The sequence below is a fragment of the Oryzias latipes genome, chromosome 14, assembly GCF_053564925.1.
Source record: "Oryzias latipes strain Hd-rR chromosome 14, Olatipes_Hd-rR_3.1".
NCBI lineage: Eukaryota > Metazoa > Chordata > Actinopteri > Beloniformes > Adrianichthyidae > Oryzias > Oryzias latipes.
Window position 1 is genome coordinate 2575818 of NC_136250.1, and position 15701 is coordinate 2591518.

The window sequence follows — 15701 nt, forward strand, 5'->3', positions numbered from 1 at the left end:
TTTAGTTTTACCCATGTTGCCTTCCTCAAGCTTCAACTTGCTGTGACATGTGAAACTACAATATGTGTAAGACTCCAACAGATGTCTCCTGCAGACATGTGTGTAATGACTCAGGAGCTGTGGGTTAGGTGAGCTGTGTCAGAGGAGGATGAGTGATTACAGTGGACAGTAATCCTGCACAAGGATTAAGAGGTTGCATTAGGAGAAGTGTGGGGGGTACACCTCCACCTCTGACCTGTAACAATATGGACCATGAGTGCATGGGGGGGCTTCTCTCTGAGGAGTCAAGAAGAGTGAAGGGCGGTATGATGACTACCTCCACTTATGCTTTTAGTGTGCAAAGACCGAACCTAACCCTAACCCAAACGCTAACCCTAGCTCTAACCTTAACCCAAATCCTAACCCTAAACCTAAACCTGATCATGCCAATAGTTCATTGATGGGGTGAATCCATCCAGGATCTCTCTTCTAAACTTTTCTGGTAAACTCTGAAAAAGGCTCATAACAGCAAAGGTTGATCAGTACTGAATTCTGAATAAATAGTTAGTTAAATTATTATTAGTTAAATTATTAATTATTATTAGTTAAATAGTTAGTTATTTCTGTATTTTGAAAAAATTTGTAATGTTTTTTTTACAGTTTACATGTTTTGCAGACCGCATGTTTTTTACACTTTTACAGCTGTATTGTTTAATATGTATTTCTTTATTTAATAAGAATCTCATTTTTGATAATAATTTTTCATAATAATTTTCTGTGATATTTTTAATTATCTAATATAAATGTAATTTGTGATGTCCTTTATTGATGTTATATTATATAGATTATTTCTGAATGTCGTGTTGCTGCCACAGATAAATGAAATTTCCCCATTGTGGGATTAATAAAGTCATCTATCTATCTATCTATCTATCTATCTATCTATCTATCTATCTATCTATCTATCTATCTATCTATCTATCTATCTATCTATCTAAATCCTAATGTTGTCTTTAAAAAATACACAACTCGCAATAAATTAGGGATTTTGTGAAAAACAGTGTTTGTTTCACCACACAGATTTAGGGGACAGGTAGGTCATTGTTTCTGAGGTGATAAACACACCTCATTTACACACCTCTTACTTGTCTTACTTTTTGGGACAAGAAAAAAAGTTAAATAAAAACCTTTTCAGTGTGTTATCAATGCCAACATTCTGTGAGTCCAAAAAGCTGATTTTACCAGTAAGTCATTCCAAGTTCATCATTCAAACAGCCATGAACACACAATGTGGCTTAACCCTTGTGCTATCTTAGATGACCCCCCCCTTACATTGACGTGTTCTCCCTATCATGACAAAGCTGGATAAAGGTGGAAAGATTTCATGTAATCCATGGACACCAGTGAAGATCACAAATCATTGAAGAAAAAAGGTTCAGAGCACTGTCTAGTGGGTCTAGATGACCCAACTCCCAACGTTAGAGTGCCTAGGATAGCACAAGGGTTACAGGACGACCCACTATGCACAAGATGCGTATTAGATAACTGATCTATATCTACTGTAGATGTCTACTGGACATCTCATCTCAGACAACTCTGTTCTGTTCTGCTCAGGTGGTTTGGCACAGGGGGACCCAGACTTGGGCTACCTTGGGACTTCATAGTTGGGCAGTAGCACAAAGGTTTATGGGCAAAGATCCACACTGGATGAAGCTCTCTGCGCCTCCAGGACTGGCACACGAAAACCCTGATTTCTCATGTGCCAGCCCTACACTTAACCAGCTGAGCCATCCAGCCACCTAGACCAAACAGGAAAAACGCTAACACTATTAAAAAATCACTAAATTATTGTAAGTAGTGTATTTATGACAAACAAACAAGTCTGAAAATGATCTAAGAGAAAGAAAGCCTATAAAACTATAAGATATCTACAAGGTATTAACATGATAAAGTTGTTCAGTTCAAAACTTGATTCTAAAATGTTTACCAAACCAACAGTATGTCATGTTGCTCTGTAAGAACTATCGGAAACAATAGAAGTACAAGTGGATAATTGTAGATTGTGTGGAGGGAGAGAAGATGTCTCAGTATACGGTCAGAGAAGTGTTGTTTTTCTGAAGAGGCAGCTTTCAGAAACCACCCAACAGTAACCTGCCCTGATGCTCCTCAGGAGTGAAGATGCAGCCTGGATAGAGAGTTTTCACTGACCTCTGGTGGACGAGCATCCTAAGCTTTTCTTCTTTTGTTTCAGTAGACATCCACACACAGGTCAGACAAATCTCTGTGGTCGTTCTGGGTATTCCAGAAAGCAAGATTAATCTACCCTGACTTTAACCCTGAACTCTGGCTGAAATCCGCCTGAACTTGCTTACTCTGGGTATGTCGGTTCCAAAAGACCGGATATGAATTAGCGTAATTACGCTGGACTTGGTAACCCTGGGTTAATGCACGTGCACAGCAAGTACATAAAGACATTCTCAATGGATTGCCGATTTCTGGAGTCACCATGGAAACGCGTGGAGCGTAATTACGCTAACTCATATCCGTAGCGATGCCCTGAGACGAATAGCCGTTAAATCGGCCTGTCCATTGTCTGCGCCCAGCAGGTTGGACATGTCTTGAATCAGTATAGCACAAGTACACGATGGACAATGACTCTGGTGGAAATCAGTCCAGAGATAACAAAACCAGGTGTGGGACATCTTGTACATCAAGTCTTTGAGGCAGATCTGGCCTTTTTGCTGCAATCCAGATCTCAGTATCTCCGTCACATCAGTGCAGAGAACTCGTTTGCTCAGTCTTCTGAGGTGCACCGATTATAAAATTGTAGTATTTTGTGGGTGTGGTTAAAAATTCAGTGGTTTGTACTGAAAAACATACCAGTTTGTGTTGATGTTTCCTGTTCAAACAGTTCAAATTTAGAAGTTTACTGTGAGCATTTAAAAGTGATTAAAACATAACATAACAGACTTTTTCTTAAATTGATGTTCTAGTCTTCAAATGTAGAATTCAGACATTTTGGTTCTAATGTTTTTAGATGTATTTGTGTTCTATGCGAAGACATGAAAATACCTCTGCAAAAAATTGTTCATTAAACTGTTCATTTGCATTTAATCTTATTAAAATAGTTCATGAATGTTGGCTGAAGGTTTTGGAGAGCTTCTTCGGCTTAATAAGTGTATGTAGTTGTCTGTAGTTAAAATCTGGGACTCTGTTCTTCTCAAACCAAACCAACTGTATAAACCCAAATCCCTGTCCTTCACTGTGGACTCAGATCTGCAGGGGTCACATGTCACAGACAGCCTATCCATACTGGACTCATCTCTTTATGTATTTGATAACTTGGAAAGTATTTCTATAAAAAAATGTGAAAAAGGGAGGAGTAGCTGCTGACTAGAACTGTGCTGACATTACTCTGCAGTTTGTTTGTTTTTTGGTCTTGTTTTGTAGTGGAAAGGCTCGGAAAGAAGAAAGTCCAAACTTAAAGTTTTCTTCGTTCAACTCATTTACACAAAATGACCGCTAGATGGCGACGTGATCTACGAACAGTCCAGCCAGACAGATTTTTCTGTTTTTGCAGGGAATTTTGCTTTTTATAAAAACATTTTTCCCGACAGCAAATGCATTAGACATGTACCGTGTTTAGACTGACGGTGGGATCAATCATGGTGAGCTTTATGTGTGCAGCAGCAAGGGAATTAAATCCCACTCTTTTCTACAGCTGTTTAATCTCAGTTTTCCAACGTGGGTTTTGAAAAACATATCTACAAATAAATACATAAAAATACATCTCTGCACAGTTGAAAGGTGGACAGAAAAAAGTTCGTGTGTCTTAAATTTACAAAGCTTTTCAGAACCTCGTGGTTGTTTGGCAAATTTTGTCATTTTAGATACTAAAGACTAAATAATAAGGCTAAAAGTTATTTATATTCAAGAGGCAAGTGTTTAGAGTAAAACATAGACTCACAGAAAGTTACCTTGTGTCTGAATGAAATGTTTTCTCTAATCAGCTGCATTGCTAAGATTTAAAAAAACAATAATTTCTCTGTCCTTGAACGCAACTCGTGACATACCCGGATGTTAGTTTCACCGTCAGCAGAAGATGACGAACCTTCAAAACAAAACCCTGATCACCTGTGAAACTGAAGGGTGAACCAATAGTTTTAAAGGGGGTCCACTATTATTTTGAAATTATTGACCGGAAAAGCCGTCTGTCTGTGTTTTGAACAGAGTTGGGAAAAGAAAACCCGCACTAAAACAAACCATTGTGAGTTTTTGGTGTTATTTCAAAGCGGATCGGCTCGCGTGGATCCGCCGGGATGCAGCAGGAGTCGTACCCCTTCGTGGAGGACAGCTTCAGCCGCTTCCCGTCGCAGAGTAACATTTACGGACTGTGTCAGGCCGGGGAGCAGCAGCTGCTGGCCGCCACCCTCAAAGGGAAGGTGGTGTGTTTCAGGTACCAGGAGCTGCAGCAGAAGGTCCGCCCGGTGGCCAGGGAGGTCCAGTTCACCTACATACCAGGTACCGCAGAGAGAGGAGGTGAAGTGCTCGCTCTGCCGGTGTTTTCTTCATGCTGACTGATTCCAGTGTCCTCTTCTAGTTGATGCTGAGATTGTATCAATAGATGCATTTAACAAGTCTCCACCCAAGAGAGGACTGGTGGTGGGCATCACCTTCATCAAGGTAGAGCAGAACCGATCCTCGGCCTTCTCATTGGTGCTGCTCTGTTGATCACGTGACCTCCTCCTGCAGGACTCCGGGGACAAAGCCACCCCCTTCCTGAACATCTACTGCGACTATGAGCCCGGCTCCGAGTTTAACCTGGAGTCTATTGCGCGTGAGCGAAGACGCATGTGCACGAGCTCTTTGTGACAGTGCACGTGCTGATGCGTGTTTATCTGCACAGAAAGCTGCCTGAACCTGGAGCTGCAGTTCACCCCCTTCCAGCTCTACCACACAGAGTAAGTGTGTCTGCCTGTGGAGAGCTTCTTGCAGTTTTTGGTTGCCATAGAAACAGAGCCAGGGGGGTCACTCAGTGAAACATCCACAGCAACCGAGAGGGCTTTGCAGTGAATCTGCAGGCTGTGTTTGTCATGCGCACATTACTGGCTGATAAATCACATTTAATCCTTCAGACCAAATTCATTTGTTTAGATTTGATCAACAATAAAAAACATGTATTTCAAATACTTCCAATATAATTTAAAACAGGTTTTTTTTTCTCAAATGAAAAGTAATACATGTATAAAAACTTCATATAGTTGGATCTTTGTCTACAGTCCAGCCCTCTCTTTAGGCCATGAGGTTGTGCGTTTCTTCTAAAAGTCCCACTCCAATCATCTTGATCTATAGTCAAAGTGGTCCCAGTGGTCTTTTAAATAGGATTCTGCTGTTTTAGATGCAGGTAAAAGATCGTTTTCTAGGACATAGTTCCTACAGAGTGGCAGGAGTTCAATAGACATTGGGACTGTTGGTGGAAAGTAAGCCCACCCCAATATCCCATCATCCATCTGTTTACATTCTCTCTGGCTAGCTTACAACCCTAATCTAACATTAGCGGTGCAACAAAAACAATGAGGAATATCAGATGGTAAAATGGCGTATACTTATATAGCGCCTTTCTTCCTACAAGGACAAAGCGCTTTACAGTCACGGACCCATTCACCCAGTCACACACACATTCACACACACATTCACACACTGGTGGCGGCTCCGCTGCCGAACACTGGCGCCCACCTACCACCAGAGGCAAGGTGGGGTTCAATGTCTTGCCCAAGGACACTTCGGCTCATGGGTGTGCAAGGCAGGAATCAAACCTGCAATCTTACGATCATGGGTCGACCGCCAGATTCCAGCTCAGACCAGGAAAACAAAGACGTTCATGGACAGTGGATGAATCAGAATGGAGCAGAGCAGGGAGCTTGTCATGCGACGGTTGTAGTTTGTACGTAACAACTACAAACTTTTTCCAACATAATTTATTATCTACTACGGAATCGCATTGATTTGAATAAAGAAATATTAAGAAATGCAGTTTAATTTTCTGTCCTCTATTGTGAGAAAAATGCTACAAAAATATATTAAATACCCCAAAAACACACATTTTATTGGATTGGTAACACAACATCTTCAGAGGATCCTTTCTCCACATGAAAATAGTAAGTTTAGAGGACCCAGTCATCTATCAGGATGTCTGTGCTGCTTCCTCCAGAGGAAGATCAGACACAGGGACAGTGTTGCCAGATGGGGTGGCTTTGAGTCTGAATTTGTTGGCAAAAATTGCTGTGGGCATAAATTGGGTGAGTTTGGGATCGGTTAGCTGGTTTTTATTTCCTTATTAAAAAACGTTTCTACCTGAGACGTGCGGTGAGGGGAGGCAGGTGAGGCAGCACCAAGCCCATGCAAACTGGGTTGAAGGTGTACCTTTTGTTTACTCAGTGTATGCTAATAATGTAATGCATTATTTTAGGTTTCTATACATTATTATGACATGTTCTCACTTTCCATTTAATAGGTAATGTGTTTTATGTTTATCGTTTATTTGGAGTACGGATCTGACAAAGCCACCATGAAGAGTCGGAAAGTGAGAGAGATGAATTACTGCTAATATAGCTAATTGATTAACGTTTGGGTGTTTTTTTGTGGGGTCGGCAGTTTTTAGATGAGTTTTGGGCTGGAAAACCAGGAATATATCGGACAACACTGAACAGGGACCATGTGGCTTCAGCATGGTGGAGGAAAAAATATTTAGGAGGAACATTCTGGAGGTCCAAAACGTAACTACAATAATCTAAAATTCAAATACAGAAACACTTTAATGTTCAACAGTAAAAAAGAACAAGTTAACTGTTAGAAGTACTTAAATTACTTAGAGGTAGATTTAGTTTAACAATAAGTTATGTCAAAGGAACAATGTGATAATAGTAATTCACATTTGAATAATCAATGACATAACAAAGACCTAAAAGCAAATAATGATGGTAATAAACATGTAATGACAGCTAGATCAGTCTGCACTCATCTATTACTCTTCAGTCTATTTTCATTGCATCAAATCCCCCCCCCCCCCCCCCCCCACACACACACATATTACTTCATCCACTGAGGGCAACCAAGGACTCACAGTTTTGCTCACGGACACTCTCCAGTGTGCGTGGTTTGATTCCTGGGAGAGAACGTCTCCATCCTGGAGCCAGAGCTGCTCCGAAAACTCTGGCAGTTCTTAGGAATGATCTCAGAAAATGGGACTATTGAGGTCAGTGACATGAAGGTCCCCGTCATCCTGTCTCCCTGTCGCTCCTGCTTTATTTTGGGTCTCAGAGTGTTTTACAGATTGTTGAACACAACTTTCATGGAAGCGTTTGTATGCTCCGCCCCCCGGCAGAGTGCAGTGTGCTGATGGAGGGAGGGAGACGGTGTTTCTGCTGAGCGGACATGACCAGAGAATCCATCTGTACATGGAGGTCAGGTCTGCTCCCCAGTCTGTGGTCTGGGTGCTTGAGTGACAGTCTCTCTTTGGATTCTGCTTGTGGCTCAGCTTGAATCTCCTGCTTCCAACAGAATGCCTCCCTGCACCAGTTTGAAGAGCAGCCGGTGGAGAAACTGTTCCCTGAACTACAGGAGCTGCCCAGCAAGTGAGTCTTCTGAGATTCTGGTTTATCGTGTAACGGTGGTGAAAGTTCAGAAGAAACAACACAGATACCTGACACCTTTGTAACACTTGTGCCCCCCTTCTGCAGTGTGTTATGGTTGGACATGCTGAGCATAGCTGGGGGCCGGCGGCTCTCAGCCTTTGGCTGTCAGAACGGCTGTGTTGGACTGGCTTTGGTCAACCAGGCTGCACCTGGTAGGTGAACAATGAACAGCCTGCAGATCAAACACATACAGAAGCAGACTACGAACGCAGACACTGTTGAACCTTAACCCCATCCAGACCCTATCCAGACCCTATTTAGACCTCATCCAGACCTTATAAAGACCTCATCCAGACCCTATCCAGACCTCATCCAGACCCTATCCAGACCTCATCCAGACCCTATCCAGACCCCATCCAGACCCTATCCAGACCTCATCCAGACCCTATCCAGACCCCATCCAGACCCTATCCAGACCCTATCCAGACCCTATCCAGACCCCATCCAAACCTCATCCAAACCTCATCCAGACCTCATCCAGACCCTATCCAGACCTCATCCAGACCCCATCCAAACCTCATCCAGACCTCATCCAGACCCTATCCAGACCCCATCCAGACCCTATCCAGACCCTATCCAGACCCTATCCAGACCCCATCCAAACCTCATCCAGACCTCATCCAGACCCTATCCAGACCTCATCCAGACCTTATAAAGACCTCATCCAGACCCTATCCAGACCTCATCCAGACCCTATCCAGACCTCATCCAGACCCTATCCAGACCCCATCCAGACCCTATCCAGACCCTATCCAGACCCTATCCAGACCCCATCCAAACCTCATCCAAACCTCATCCAGACCTCATCCAGACCCTATCCAGACCTCATCCAGACCCCATCCAAACCTCATCCAGACCTCATCCAGACCCTATCCAGACCCCATCCAGACCCTATCCAGACCCTATCCAGACCCTATCCAGACCCCATCCAAACCTCATCCAGACCTCATCCAGACCCTATCCAGACCTCATCCAGACCTCATCCAGACCCTATCCAGACCTCATCCAGACCCTATCCAGACCTCATCCAGACCCTATCGAGACCCCATCCAGACCCTATCCAGACCCTATCCAGACCCCATCCAAACCTCATCCAGACCTCATCCAGAACCTATCCAGACCTCATCCAGACCCTATCCAGACCTCATCCAGACCCCATCCAAACCTCATCCAGACCTCATCCAGACCTCATCCAGACCCTATCCAGACCCTATCCAGACCCCATCCAAACCTCATCCAAACCTCATCCAGACCTCATCCAGACCCTATCCAGACCTCATCCAGACCCCATCCAAACCTCATCCAGACCTCATCCAGACCCTATCCAGACCCCATCCAGACCCTATCCAGACCCTATCCAGACCCTATCCAGACCCCATCCAAACCTCATCCAGACCTCATCCAGAACCTATCCAGACCTCATCCAGACCCTATCCAGACCTCATCCAGACCCCATCCAAACCTCATCCAGACCTCATCCAGACCTCATCCAGACCCTATCCAGACCTCATCCAGACCCTATCCAGACCTCATCCAGACCCTATCGAGACCCCATCCAGACCCTATCCAGACCCTATCCAGACCCTATCCAGACCCCATCCAAACCTCATCCAGACCTCATCCAGAACCTATCCAGACCTCATCCAGACCCTATCCAGACCTCATCCAGACCCCATCCAAACCTCATCCAGACCTCATCCAGACTCTATCCAGACCCTATCCAGACCCTATCCAGACCCCATCCAAACCTCATCCAGACCTCATCCAGACCTCATCCAGACCCTATCCAGACCCTATCCAGACCCCATCCAAACCTCACCCAGACCTCATCCAGACCCTATCCAGACCCTATCCAGACCCTATCCAGACCCCATCCAAACCTCATCCAGACCCTATCCAGACCTCATCCAGACCCTATCCAGACCCTATCCAGACCCCATCCAAACCTCATCCAGACCTCATCCAGACCCTATCCAGACCCCATCCAGACCCTATCCAGACCCTATCCAGACCCTATCCAGACCCCTTTCCAGACCCCATCCAAACCTCATCCAGACCTCATCCAGACCCTATCCAGACCTCATCCAGACCTCATCCAGACCCTATCCAGACCTCATCCAGACCTCATCCAGACCCTATCCAGACCTCATCCAGACCCTATCCAGACCTTATACAGACCCTATCCAGACCTCATCCAGATCTCATCCAGACCTTATACAGACCCTATCCAGACCCTATTTAGACCTCATCCAGACCCCATCCAAACCTCATCCAAACCTCATCCAGACCCTATCCAGACCGTATCCAGACCTCATCCAGACCTCATCCAGACCCTATCCAGACCTCATCCAGACCTCATCCAGACCCTATCCAGACCTTATACAGACCGTATCCAGACCCTATTTAGACCTCATCCAGACCTTATAAAGACCTCATCCAGACCCTATCCAGACCTCATCCAGACCCTATCCAGACCTCATCCAGACCCTATCCAGACCTCATCCAGACCTCATCCAGACCCTATCCAGACCTCATCCAAACCTCATCCAGACCCTATCCAGACCTCATCCAGACCTCATCCAGACCCTATCCAGACCTCATCCAGACCTCATCCAGACCCTATCCAGACCTTATACAGACCCTATCCAGACCTCATCCAGATCTCATCCAGACCTTATCCAGACCCTATCCAGACCCTATTTAGACCTCATCCAGACCTCATCCAGACCCTATCCAGACCTCATCCAGACCTCATCCAGACCCTATCCAGACCTCATCCAGACCCTATCCAGACCCTATCCAGACCCCATCCAAACCTCATCCAAACCTCATCCAGACCCTATCCAGACCGTATCCAGACCTCATCCAGACCTCATCCAGACCCTATCCAGACCTCATCCAGACCTCATCCAGACCCTATCCAGACCTTATACAGACCCTATCCAGACCTCATCCAGATCTCATCCAGACCCCATCCAAACCCTATCCAGAACCCATCTAGACCCTTTCCAGGTGTGCAACACGGGTCTCTGAGGCCCTGGGTCATACATTTACACTGAACTCCTGGAACAATGTGGTTTCCTGTATTATTCTTTTACTTTCTGTCTGTTATAGTTTAAGTTTTTCTATGATGGACATTACAGACCAAACTCAGCTTTTTAAGTGGAACAACTTGAAGAACCAGAGACTGACTTTTTTGCCTCACTGTATGTCTGAAATAAAACGGAAATGAAACACAGAAGAGTTTTGGTTATAGATTGAAACATGTCTTTTGCAGGAGGATGAAGTGGTTTATCCATAAAGGTATTGATATTAAGAACACGATGAAATGTCAACACACTTTTCACTTGTCTTTTATTTTATGGGTCAATCAGGGACACCAGTAGTGGTCTGAAAACTTGATTTAGGGCAGAGAAGAAAGAGCAGCTCTGGAAGTCATAACTGCCCAGATTCTGGTGTTTCTACCCCCTTACATCACAGTCCTTGAAAAGGAGGGGTATGGACCATTGACTGTATATGTGGCTAAACTGAAGACAATGTTAACCAGATCTGACCTTGAGTTGATCATCCGTGCTTTTATCTCCTCTTGTTTAGACTATTGTAATTCTCTTTTTACTTGTTTTAACAAAAAGTCTCTTAAACGTCTCCAACTGGTCCAGAACTCTGCTGCAAGGCTTTTAATTGGAACCAATAAGCACACTCATGCCACCCCTCTGCTTTTATCTCTATATTGGCTCCCTGTTAAATTTAAAATAGATTTTAAGATTTTGATTTTAGTTTTTAGAGCCCTGCATGGAAAAACCCTGATCTATATTTCTGACCTTTTAACACCCTACACTCCTGCACGTTCTTTGAGGTCCACAGACAAAAATCTTTAATGTGTTCCAAAAACTCATTTTAAAACTAGGGGAGACCTCGCCTTTCAGGCAGTCGCTCCCCGACTTTGGAACAACCTCCCCCTGTCTCTGCGCCAGATTGACTCAGTCGAGTGTTTTAAAGCTCAAGTTAAGACGTTTTAATTTAGGAGAGCTTTTAGCTGACTTTTACTTGTGTTCACTTTTGCCTGTTTGTTTTGCCTGTGTGCGCTTTATTGGGTATCGCTACTGATTTCATATTGCTTTAACATTGTGAAGCACTTTGTGAGTCGCTCTCTGTGAAAAGTGCTATATAAATAAAGATTACTTACTTACTTACTATGCAAACTGGACTGAGTGACTCCTCCCTCCCTCTTGGCGTTCCAACGGGAAGTATCTGCTGAAGAAATAACCAGCTATTACTCATTCTAGAGTAACTGTTTTTGCTTTAATACCTTTTATTAACATGTTTTGCTAATCCTAATTTATTCATGATATTTTTGCTGTACTACAAGCCATTCAAATTATAACCTGACCAATCAGAGGCCTCAGTAGGGTAGGTGGCCTTGCGTTCATCGTTTGAGGTGTTTGATATACAGATTCTCACAAGCCCATTTTCAGTGGAAGGGGTGTGGTTTTTCTAACATGCTCACTTCTGATTGGAGAGAGTGGTTGCCATAGAAATGTGCGCTCAGACCGACTCGGACCAATCACTGCTCACTAACAACATCTGTTTGCAACACGAGGATGGACGTATCGCAGAAAAATGGCGAGTGAATTGACTTCATTTGGTTGCAACCGAAAGTAAGGCATTTTCTATGGGTGACGTCAATCTCGCTCAGTCCAGTTCTCTTATACAGTCAATAGCATCTGATAATGTGGTTCACACATACATGTGGGGGCAGACATGTCAGTGGATGAGCCGCTGGACAGCTCAGTAATTGTTGGAGAGGACTAGGTTCCATTTTTACTATTGTTTGTTTACATATGCAGATGATCAATGGAGTTTATTGATCTACACCACTTTAAAAGAAAATGCAGCTTCTTGAAAGGAAAGAACAGATAATGACATGAGGCATTGCTGAGACATTTGTGCGGCTCTGCAGAGGCTTCTGATTTTTCATAACGGAGGGTTCTTTGTGTGTTTTGATAAGAACTGTTGCAGACCTGGCGGGTGCAGTTTGATAGTCCCATCTCTACAGTGCTGCTCTTCCCACTGAGCTCAAATCCCAAGTCCAGCCGGCATAACACGGAGGAAAGTATGTCCATGGACAGAGAAGACAGACTCCTCTGCATTTCATCTGGAGTGGGCCTTATATTTACTTTCCTCTTTTCCAGGGGAGGACACAGAGGGCTACAACCTCTTGATAACCAGCACGATTGAGATGGCGGTGGTGTACAGGTGTGTGTTGGACACCGCTGTGAAGGTTTAGTTCTCCTGAAAGGCAGAGCTGAAGTCTCATGGGTGTCTTTGTGTCTCAGAGACATCCAGGAGCGAGGTTTGTCCTGTTCAACCTGTCTCTCAGAGAGCGATCAGTGGGACGCGGTTCTTTGTGCGCTGGTCATTGACCTGGATTTTGACGGACAGAAGGAGGTGCTACTGGGAACGTACGGACAGGTCTGCACTCTCAAACGGAGGGACGAGTCAGTCAGAGCAATCATCCTGTTGGAAGGCTGGTTTGTTTCATGGGTCTACAAGACCAAAACAGGCCGTCTTTTTGGTCAGGACATTTCAAACGTCCTTGAATCATGGAGCAGAGATCCTGATCTTCTCATGTCTGTCCAAATGTCCTGACCAGAAAGACCTTTGTTCTTGATGTTGCAGCCCAGCATGGAAGGACAAATCTCTGCTCACAGATGTTTCTACATGTTGTCTTCATGGAGAAATGTTCTTGTCCGTCTCACAGGAACTACTTTGTTACAAGTTCCAGTCAACAGGAAGCAGACACGAGCAGTTTCAGCTGCAGTGGAGGCGGAGCTTCAAGAGTCCCTTGTTGTCCATCACCTACTTAGACCTGACAGGAGATGGTCTGAAAGAACTGGCTGTGCTCACCTTGAAGGGTCTTCATATCTTACAGGTGTGCTGCAGAATCTGGGATCTTCATCTTCCTCAGACCTTTGATCATCACTGAAAGAAAAATAATTTTCTGACACCTGAACTGTAGGTATCTTCTATTATTTGTGTTTCTCATTTCAGCACAGTCTAACCTCCACTGCTGAACTGCTTCTTGTAAGGCTTGCCCAGAAGGTTTCCACTCTGAAAGACAGTGCTGAGCTTCAGCCAGAGCCCACATCAGACCATGAATCAGCCTTGGAACTGGAGGGTTCCAGTCAGACGGCTTCTTGACAACTGTATTATGTTTTCTCCAGTGGTTAGAATGCAGTCAGCTCAGTGATAGTTGCTGAGAAAGAGTGAGGAACTAAATGTTCAATTGAGGGCTTATATAAATCCTTCATTAAAAAAATCAGGTAAGAAAGAGTCCAGAATGATTCATCTTTTAATTCTGCATTTTTACTAAGTCAAATATCAAAGCATCCAACCCTCCATCTGACGGGGGTTGGGGTACGACACTCATTCAGTACTGTACAGAAGACACGACACGGGTGAGATTTTTTTAATTTAGCGGCAGGTGGTGCCCATCTTAGTTCGGGAGGGGGTCCTGCACGTTGTTCTATTATCAGTGCCAATGTTGGTAAATGACTGATGCTAAGTACACACTGTAAATATCAATTAATAAAACCATGATGACATCAATGTTGAGTCCAGGAGTTCTTGTCAATGAATCGGAACAGTCCCTCTCAACTGACAGACATGACAGAGATAGTATTTCTCAGTCTATCATTCATATTCATATAAAGGCAAGCTTCTCATACATGAATATTAACATTGCAGCAGTTTGAACTGTGTGGTTAAAGAGAAAGCAGTTTTTAATACATTTCATTTTAATGACACGTGTAAAAATGTGTAAATGCCTGCTCTGAACATGTCAGGATTTGCTTCACCTGCAGGCTGGCTTTAACATCCACCTGTGGATCCTGTTGAGCGTTCACACCTGTCTGCACTCTGCTGATAGGCCACACAGAAGTACTAGTTTGGTTTCTCAATGCCACCACCATGTGTGGTGACCTTCTTAGTAATAAATGTTTGGGACTCTGTTAGGTCCTTGAGAGGTTAGTGGCTCAGGTGGTTGAGCAGGTCATCCAAGGGTTGGTGGTTCAAGCCCTGCTTTTCCCAGCTATGTTGATACTGTATTATAACAAAAGGTATTTTAATAAAAGAATATCCCAAAGAGATGTTTTGAGGCAGTAAAACCCCTCACACTTTTCTCTCTTGTTTGAACTGTCAAAGTTTAAACTTTTGTAAAAAAAAGTACTCATCTTCTATGTGCTTAAATTTTCTTTGCCTTATTCCTTGTAGTTGTCAGTTTTTCCCCATACCTTTTCCCCCACCATGTGTGGTGACTTCTTTATCAATAAATTCTGGGGACTTTGTTACATGTGAGAGTGAATACAAGTTAATGTTGTTGTGCATCTATGAACGTCAGGCATCACAAGGACGAAGATCCATCAATACATTTTTGCTAACTACCCTGTAATGGTCCATGGCGGAAACTTTTAATTTCCCAGAACATGACGGAACTTCTCTCGTTCTCTTGTGCACACGAAGCTCATACAGTGGGGCAAAAAGGTATTTAGTCAGCCACCAGTTGTGCAAGTTCTCCCACTTAAAAAGATGAGAGAGGCCTGTAATTTTCATCATAGGTAGACCTCAACTATGAGACACAAAATGAGAAAAAAAAATCCAGAAAATCACATTGTCTGATTTTTAAAGAATTTATTTGTAAATTATGGTGGAAAATAAGTATTTGGTCAATAACAAAAGTTCAACTCAATACTTCTTATAAAGCCACTTCTTTGTTACCCGGTCAGTGTTTTGGGATTGTTGTCATGGTGAAAGACCCAGCCATGTTTCATCTTCAATGCTGATGGAAGGAGGTATTCCCTCAAAATCTGACCATACATGGTTTCATTCATTCTTTCCTTTACATAGATCTGTCGTCCTGGTCCTTTTGCTGATAAAACAGCCCCAAACCATGATGTTTCCACCCCCATGCTTTACAGTAGGTCTGGTCTTCTCTGGATGCAGTTCAGCATTCTTTCTCCTCCAAACACG

General features: G+C 43.9%; 1 protein-coding gene across 1 annotated transcript; it reads left to right on the top strand.

Annotated features, from left to right (window-relative positions):
* Positions 1–4045: 4045 nt before the first annotated feature.
* Positions 4046–14282, top strand: kptn (kaptin (actin binding protein)). Its single transcript, XM_004076026.5, has 12 exons — positions 4046–4500; positions 4580–4662; positions 4732–4816; positions 4886–4940; positions 7364–7442; positions 7540–7613; positions 7719–7825; positions 12682–12786; positions 12866–12929; positions 13010–13145; positions 13435–13605; positions 13725–14282. The coding sequence occupies exons 1-12, from the start codon at positions 4299–4301 to the stop codon at positions 13872–13874; spliced, it is 1311 nt and encodes a 436-aa protein (XP_004076074.1). The 5' UTR covers positions 4046–4298; the 3' UTR covers positions 13875–14282.
* Positions 14283–15701: the final 1419 nt, after the last annotated feature.

Bases quoted from the DNA above. Each gene is read 5' to 3' on its own strand.
- kptn (XM_004076026.5), top strand. From the start codon at position 4,299: ATGCAGCAGGAGTCGTACCCCTTCGTGGAGGACAGCTTCAGCCGCTTC. The intron at 4,817-4,885 runs GTGAGCGAAGAC...TTATCTGCACAG, and splicing joins TAACCTGGAGTCTATTGCGC to AAAGCTGCCTGAACCTGGAG. The intron at 13,606-13,724 runs GTGTGCTGCAGA...TTCTCATTTCAG, and splicing joins AGGGTCTTCATATCTTACAG to CACAGTCTAACCTCCACTGC.